Source organism: Trichechus manatus, unplaced genomic scaffold, assembly GCF_000243295.1.
Source record: "Trichechus manatus latirostris isolate Lorelei unplaced genomic scaffold, TriManLat1.0 scaffold00065, whole genome shotgun sequence".
Lineage (NCBI taxonomy): Eukaryota > Metazoa > Chordata > Mammalia > Sirenia > Trichechidae > Trichechus > Trichechus manatus.
The window spans coordinates 368,258-376,416 of NW_004444001.1; the positions used below are offsets into that span (position 1 = coordinate 368,258).

The following is an 8,159-nucleotide window of genomic DNA, read 5'->3' on the forward strand; positions in this document are numbered from 1 at the left end:
TATAGGGACGAGAGACCAGTGACCGGCAGTCAGAAGCAGGAAAGATGCTGGCCCCCGGGGGGTTTGGAGGTTGCAGGAAAGCGACGAGGGAGGCAGGGAGGGCTGGGGTTGGGTAAGGATGGAGTTCGGGAAGCGGTTTTGTGGCTGGAATTGAGCGGAGGAAGGTGACAGCCACAACTCCACCCTCCCGATTCTTGCTATCCCGGCTCAGGAGGGTGAAGCGAATCTCGGTTTTCCGTTGAGTCGGGGTGGGTTAGGCGCCTCCCCGCGCCTCCCCGCGCCTCCCCGCGCCTCCCCGCGCCTCCCCGCGCCTCCCCGCGCCGGGATCTGCTCCTTTCCTCACTCTGCAGCCGCCCGGCTCCGCCCCCTCCCACTGGAGCCCCCAGGGCGCTGGCCGCGGTGCTGAAACACTCCCTCTCCGAGGAGGGAGGGAGGAGGCCGGGCCCGGGCGAAGGGGGCGGAGCTCTCCGGAGCTCTGTGCTGGAAAGGGGGGCCGGGCGGCGCTGGCAGGCCTGCAGACCTTGGCGGGCCAGAGAGGAGGCAGGAGACGGGAGACAGGCCCGGCTACAGCGGACCCAGGCACCAGACAAGCTTCCCTTGAATGGGCCAAGGTTGTCCTTCCTGTCTTACCAGTTCTCTTTCCCCTACCTTGGAGGGACCCTCACCTCATGTCCTGACCTCAGTGTCTTCCCTAATCCCAGCTGAGGAGGGGCCTATTTCCGGGCCTCCAACCACAAAGTCAGCAAATTTTAGCTGCTGCTCTCACCATGGTGAAGTTGCTGCCTGCCCAGGAGGCAGCCAAGATCTACCATACCAACTATGTGCGGAACTCGAGGGCCATAGGTGTGATGTGGGGCACGCTCACCATCTGCTTCTCCGTGCTGGTCATGGCTCTCTTCATCCAACCCTACTGGATCGGTGACAGCGTCAACACACCCCAGGCAGGGTACTTCGGCCTTTTCTCCTACTGTGTGGGCAATGTGCTGTCCTCCGAGCTCATCTGCAAGGGCGGCCCCTTGGACTTCTCCTCCATCCCCTCCAGAGCTTTCAAGACCGCCATGTTCTTTGTGGCCTTGGCCATGTTCCTCATCATTGGCTCCATCATCTGCTTCAGCCTGTTCTTCGTCTGCAACACGGCCACCGTCTACAAGATCTGCGCATGGATGCAGCTGGCCGCGGGTGAGCAGGGATGGTGGGAGGGCAGACAGGGGCAGCAGGTCCCAAGAAACAAATGTGTTCCAGAGACATTTTTAATGAGCCACACATTTACATACGTATAACACTTTACAAAGCGCTTTCACATATATCATCTGGAAGAGCCTCACCACTACCCAGTGAAATGAATAATCCTCCCATTTTATAGATAAGGCTCTGAGCAGGTAACTTGACTTTGAACACACAGGCAGTGAGGGACAGAATCTTTGATTCCAAATATTGCACCCAGGCCACTTGCCTGACTTCAGAGCTGCCTCCTCCCCACCCCTATCTCACTCTCCTCTGCGCTTTCTCCCTATGATGAGGGAGCGACTGGGAGAGGGGTGACGCAAATCTTGGAGTGGGCAGTGGGAAGAAAAGTGGAGGGTGACCATGTTAAGAAAGAAGGGGAAAGGAAGATTTAGCAGCTTTGCACCAAAGAGGAGTAGAACGGGCCCTGGTCCTTCATATTAAGGTCATGGGATGCTGGAATCACAAACACTCCTCTCTCATTCTCTCTACTGTCCTATCCCCACACTACACATGCTCCAGAAATGCATTTGCTAACTACGCTTCAGGGTGCCTGAGATTCTACCATCAGTGAGACAATCCTTTGAGTTATGGATAGCCTCATTCCTATGACTATTCTTGGGAGGGGTGACAGAGCATCATTAAGCCATTGGCTCTTAAGCCTGGCTGAGCTTTCAAAAGAAATAACCCTGGAGATTCTGACCCGGCATGACAGGGTGGGACCTAGGCTATTTGGATGAATGACTTCATCACTTGCTTTTCTTTGGGATTGATGAGGGCAGGCCTTGGGTGGCCGGGGAGGGTGAGGTTCTGAAGGAGACAGGCACTGGAGCAGGAACAGCTGCCCGAGAGAGAGCGTGATGCTGATCTGCCACACCTAGGGCAGATGTACTAGTGTCATCTGTTGTGGCATGAAAATATAAGTCTGTATTAATGGGAAGAATTAATTGGAAATCAGGATCTTGAAAATATTAGGGTTGGGTTGTACGTAGGTGAGAGAAAGAGAAAGATAGAAGGAAATCGAGGCCTTCAGATAAGTATTTCTCTCTCCCCCTCTATTGTGGTCTTCTCTATTGTGAGGCACGGCCTTGTCCCTTGTCTACCCATATTTGTATCTCCAGCACAGTGCCTAGCATATAGAAAGGGCTTGGTAAACTTTTTTCTCAAGTGAATTTAAACTGGGATCAGGTCTTTGTAAGCTCGGCTGAGGAATCTGAAATTGATTTTCTAGGCAGCTGAAGCTCCTTGGTCAGGACTGTGCTTTAGAAAGTTGAATGACAGGCAGGTGAGGACAAGGGAGGGACTGCAGGTGAGCAAAGCAGTCAGAAGCCTATTGAACTGGGAGTGAGAAGAGTGTGGTCTGCGTACCGGTGGAGGCCAGCACTTCGGTGGAGGAGGAGGCAGGACAAAGGATGGAGGTGTGGAGTTGGTGGAGGATGTGGCCAGAAATCTGTGTCACCCTCTACCCACCCACCCACTCAGGTGTCATTTGCTAGGCAGGCATTGCCTGGGGGGAGGTGCTTGGGTGGCAGAGGGCCAACAGGCCATCTGAGTCAGGCTCCATCTGGGTCACAAAGCTGGAGATACTGATAGCAGAGGTGGCCAGGTGCCGTCCTATGAAACATTTATGTTGGGGGAAGATGAAGGTGGAATCATGTTCCATTCTGTGGTACTGGGGAAGGAAGGATGAGCCAAAGGGAGAGATGAGGACGGGGTGCGTCCACAGCCAGCAGCTGGGAGCTGTATCCATTTGAAGAAGCCTAAAACCAGTGAGATTAACCTTCCCAAGAAGCTGGGACCAGGGAAGAGAGGGAGAAAGGGAAAATGGACCGATGCCTGGGGCAGTATGAGGCTGCAGTTTAACAATACTGATGGAGCTTCTGGATGCCAGGCGTAGGTCTCAGCCCCTAGGAACACAGGCAGGACAAGTTGCTTGTCTCCTCTAAGCCTTGGTAAACTCTTCTGTAGAATGTGGCAGCAGTACCCCCTTTCACAGGGTTTACATGAGAATACTATGATATAATGCATGTAAAATACTTGGCCTAGTACATAGTAGGTGCTCAGTAAATGGGAAAAACACAAAAAATTAACTTTTTATCAGTCAGGATGGGGGAGGGGATGCCACAGTAAGAAATAACCCTCCAAATCTTAGTGGCTTCAAACAAAGGTTTATTTCTTGCTTATGGTACATGCCCAGTGAGGGTCATTTGAGGGCTCTGTTCTCACTGTTCTCTTGTGAGACCTGGCCTAGAGCAGCCACCATGGCAGTTGTCATTACAAAAGGAAAGGGAGCTCTGGAAGGTCTTGTACCAGCAATTAAATGCTCTGGCCTGGAAGTGCACCCATTTCTGCTTACATTTCATTGGCTAGAGGAGGTCACATGCCTTGCCTAACTTCAAGTGTGGGGAAGGGAAGAAGGGCAAAAAAACCCAAAACCAAACCCATTGCTGTTGAGTCAATTCCGACTCGTATGTACCTGGAATATTTGTGAACAGCTCTAATGATATCCACATCCACCAAGGTTACTTCCATTGGATTTCAATGCCAATAATAATAGCAACAACTACAATTAACTCGCCACTTACCACGTGCCAGACACTGTAGCAAGCATTTTCCATACATGATCACACTTAATCCTTATAACCCCACTATAAAGCAGGCATTGTTATTCCTATTTTGCAGATGAGAGAATGGAAGTCAGAAAGGTTAAGTAAATTGTCTGAGAACACTGGGCAGGCCTCTACTTAGAGCCCTGAGACACCACAAATGGGGAAGACCCCCACTGTACCCCAGAGCCGTAGTTGGGTGGGTAGGATGCTCACAACCTATTTCCAAGCAAGAGGCCCTAGGCTCTTTTCTGGAGCTCTCATAAGGAGATGCTGTGGAAAAAGGAGGCCAAGAGGAGGAGTGGAGGGGAGGATGGAAAATCCAGAAAGGCAGCTTCCTTTCCACATTCACCTATGCACCGAGCATTTGTGGGGGTCCCCCTTTAAGCTAGGGGCCATGCCAGGCACTAAAGGGCTGGTCTCACACCAAGTCGGGAAGGGCCTGGCTACACAGGGTTGACAACAGAGCTCTGGGAGGGCTCCCCTCTTCCACCCTAAATATTTTCCTGAAACACTACTCAGTTTGTCGCACAGTCTGAAATGTTACCACTAAATACATTCAGCCCTTTGGAGAGATGTCACGGTCTAGGGGTGGGAGGAATGGACTTTGGAGTGGTTTAATGGGACGGGATGGGAGAAGTGGGGTAAGGTGGGAGCAAATGAATGTGTAACTTTAAATCCCAAGTCAATGAAGGCATTTACCAGTTGCCATGGAGTTGACCTTGACTCATGGCAACCTCATGCGTGTCAAAGTACAACTGTACTCCATAGAGTTTTCAGTGGCTGATTTTTCAGGTGCCTCTGGATGGACTTGAACTTTCAACCTATTGGTTAGCAGCCAAGCGTGTTAACTGTTTGCACCACACAGGGACTCCAGTGAAGGTATACCAAAAAAAACAAACCAAAACTGTTGCCGTCGAGTACATTCCGACTCAGTGAAGGTATAGGATGGGATAATGAAGTGTTAAGTATGTAGCAGGCACTGTTCTAAGCACTTTACCAATGTTAACTCATTTGAACCTCACTGCAATTCCAACAGGTAGGTTCTATTAGTATTCCAGTTTTACAGATGAGGAAACCATAGTAATGAAAGCTGAAGTAGCTTGCTCTGAGTCACATAGCTAGTTAGTGGAGAGCTAGGCTTGAAATCCAGCAGTCTGGCTTGGTGTTTCCCAGACTTGCTTATTGAATCACCTGGTGCTTGTTTAAATCACGAATTCCTCAGCCCAACCCAGACCTTCTGAAACTGAATTTCCAGGGAAGATGCCTGGAAATCAGAACTTTAAACAAATATCCCAGGGGATTCTTAAATTCAGGGAAGTGTGGGCAACTGCACTGTGCTGTCCTGGGTAAGGGTGAGAAGACTGGTTTGCATGAGTGGGAGATTCATGAAGGAAGCAGCAGGCGATGGGGCCAGAAAGCCTCCTGTATTCATTGAATGAGATACCTGACTTGTGCGCCCACATCGTTATTTTGCACTGCTAACCAAACTATGACCTGATGCTTTCTTATTACACTGAGTTAAGACAATTCTAATTTCAGAGATGTTGAAATGCAAACAGATGTGCACAGCTTAGGAGCAATGAGTTCTCTGGAGGGCTCTGAAGCCAGGGTAGAGGGTGCCTGGTTGAATCCAAGGGGAAGAAAGCACTTGAGGGTCTGGTAGGACGGTGGAGTGTGGTGGAGAACCCTCCCTGGGCTGAAGCGCTCCCTCTCTGCCTTTGCCCCTAACTGCTGGTCCCAGGGGCAAGTCACTGTAGCTCTTGGAGCCTACTGTCTCACCCACACTGAACAAGAAAGATGACAGGAGCTGTGCCTCTCAGGCTACTGACACAAGGAGATGAGAGATAAGACGACAGTAGTGTGAGGGAAGGGGGAGGTAGCAGGTAGGGCTCACCTGCCTGACACCATCTGCACCCCCTCTTGCCCTCTCAGCTACAGGCCTGATGATTGGCTGCCTGGTCTACCCAGATGGTTGGGACTCAAGTGAGGTACGGCGCATGTGTGGGGAGCAGACGGGCAAGTACACACTGGGTCACTGCACCATCCGCTGGGCCTTCATGCTGGCCATCCTCAGCATTGGTGACGCCCTCATTCTCTCCTTCCTGGCCTTCGTACTGGGCTACCGGCAGGACAAGCTCCTACCTGACGACTACAAAGCCGATGGAAACGGTAACCTGCCCCCAGCCCCGAATGGTCCTCTGGTTGTGGGGAGGTCCTCTTAGCCAGTCACCTGAGGCTTGGTCCCTGGCCAAGGGGTGGAGACACCAAGACCAATCAGATACAGCCCTGTCCTCCCAAAGGCTGAAGGCCAATGGAGGGTGACCAGGAAGCGGTCCATGGGGCGATGCAGGCCTGCTGGCAGAGGCTGTCAGTAATACAAGGGTGTCCGCCATCCCACTGTGCTCTCAAGTCTACAGGAGAAAGAGCCCTACTCCAGCCTGGAAGCCAAGTGAGGCCTCCCCTAGAAGGAGGTGCTGGGGCTGTGTCTTTAAGTAAGCATGGGAGTTTGCTAGGCAGAAAGAGTAAGACCAGGGGAGTAGAGAGAGGATGAATTGTAGGGAAGGAGGAGAAAGACAGGTTAATATGTGGGATATGCTGAGAAAAGCCAGCAAGGGTACAGAGTGACAGCTCTGGAGTGCAGATGTCAGAGCCTGAGCTCCCGTGGATTCAGGCAGCCTTGGTGTTCTCAGTATGCCCACCCTGTTTCAATGCCCGCTTGTCCAAATCCTGCCCACCTGTCATAAAGTTCAGCTGTAGTTGACTCTCGAGGCCCTGGCAGATCCTTCCCGGAAGGCTTCGCATTGACTTCCCTTCTTCCTAGGGTGCTTCCTCCGTCTTTCTCACGAGGTTCTTCCCCTGTCTGCTTTGAGAGGCTAACTTTCCCAAAGTGTAAATTTCATCTCCTAATTAGAGGTCAAGGCCTGCGTCATACCCCTGTGAATCCCAAAATGCTTCCTCTCAGCAGGTGACCACCATCAGGGGCCTGTTGCACCTCAGGGGCCTCTCTGGCCTCCTTTCCCCACAGTTGTCTTCACATGAGCCCCTGGACCTGCACTGGAAGCAGCAGCCAAACTCCCCTATCCCCTGCCCTTCCCAGACAAACAGAGGTACTGGCAAAGACTCAGGTCTTTTCCCGCTCAGTCCAGGGCCCGCTTCTCCATAGGGAAGAATCTGAACCATCTCACCCTTCTTGGGGGCAGGAGAGACTTGCATACGTAAGTTATTTGGTTAAAGATGGAAAGCGAATTACTAGAAAGAGCTGGGACGAGGAGGAGAGGAGAAGGCCACCTTTCTCCATTGCAGTACAATCTATTTCTGCAATCTCATATCAGGGGAATGCTTAGGGCCTGAGTCCTAGCACCCCATAAAAGAAAGGGAAATGGAACTAATATTTGCAGAGCCTCTAAGCCTCTTCTGCATGCAAGAGTGATGTGATTTTTTTTCATGGCATTTTTTTTTAATCCTCCCACCACGCCTGTGAGGAAAGGTCGGAGATGGGGATTCCTGCAGCAAATCTGCACAAAGAGCTCCCTCTCCAGTGACAGGTTCTTCCAATGGGCTCAGAAGGAGCAGCTGGAAACACTCTGTCTAGCTCTCAGTCTCAAGGCAGGGCCACCTTTAGATCCACCTGGACATATTCACAAAGTATTTTTATATTACCTATTTGCATTCTTTCTTTTTCAGAAGAGATTCTTTTAGCAAAAAAAATTTTTTAAATCACAAATCCTCTGAAAGTGCTCTCATGTAAAGAGATGGTTTTCTTCCTTTGACACTTTCTTTACTAATCAAAATGTCAATTCATTTTCCTCTCCTTCGTTGTCCCTTCCCTTTCACATCCCATATACCTTGTCCTCAAGCTTTTCTGCTTTTTTCTCTGCACACTTTTGTTCCCCCACTGTTGTGCAGGATTTGTGTTATCGTTTTTATTTATTCCCATTTAGGAAACCCCCACATAACCTTTCTGAATACATCTAGCTACTCAGTGAAGGGACCTATTCCTTCTGTCAAAGCACAAAGTTGAGTCAAGTGAGCAGAGTTTGACTCCCACTTCTTCCAAGTCACTTTATTTCATTAGGCCTCAGTGTCCATTTCTGTAAAAGAGGGAACACTAACCCCCACGCTGCCCACCACTCATTATTGTGTGGTTTGAGACAATGAAAGCAGAAAAGAAGCCTTGCAGGAGTTCTCAATTGCTGATCCACTCCTTAGAGGGTAAGGAGGCAGAGGGGAATAAGTATGGGATATGGAGTCAGAGCTGGGTTTAAATTTTGGCTCCATTGTTAACTAGCTATGTGATCTTGGACAGGTTACTTAACTTCTCTGAGC

The 8,159-nt window shown here is 50.6% G+C and overlaps 1 protein-coding gene across 1 annotated transcript; it reads left to right on the forward strand.

The window, feature by feature from the left end:
* The first annotated feature begins 767 nt into the window (after positions 1-767).
* Positions 768-6,055, forward strand: LHFPL5 (LHFPL tetraspan subfamily member 5). The gene is made up of 2 exons (XM_004379539.1): positions 768-1,179; positions 5,766-6,055. The coding sequence occupies exons 1-2, from the start codon at positions 768-770 to the stop codon at positions 6,053-6,055; spliced, it is 702 nt and encodes a 233-aa protein (XP_004379596.1).
* The last annotated feature ends 2,104 nt before the right edge of the window (positions 6,056-8,159 follow it).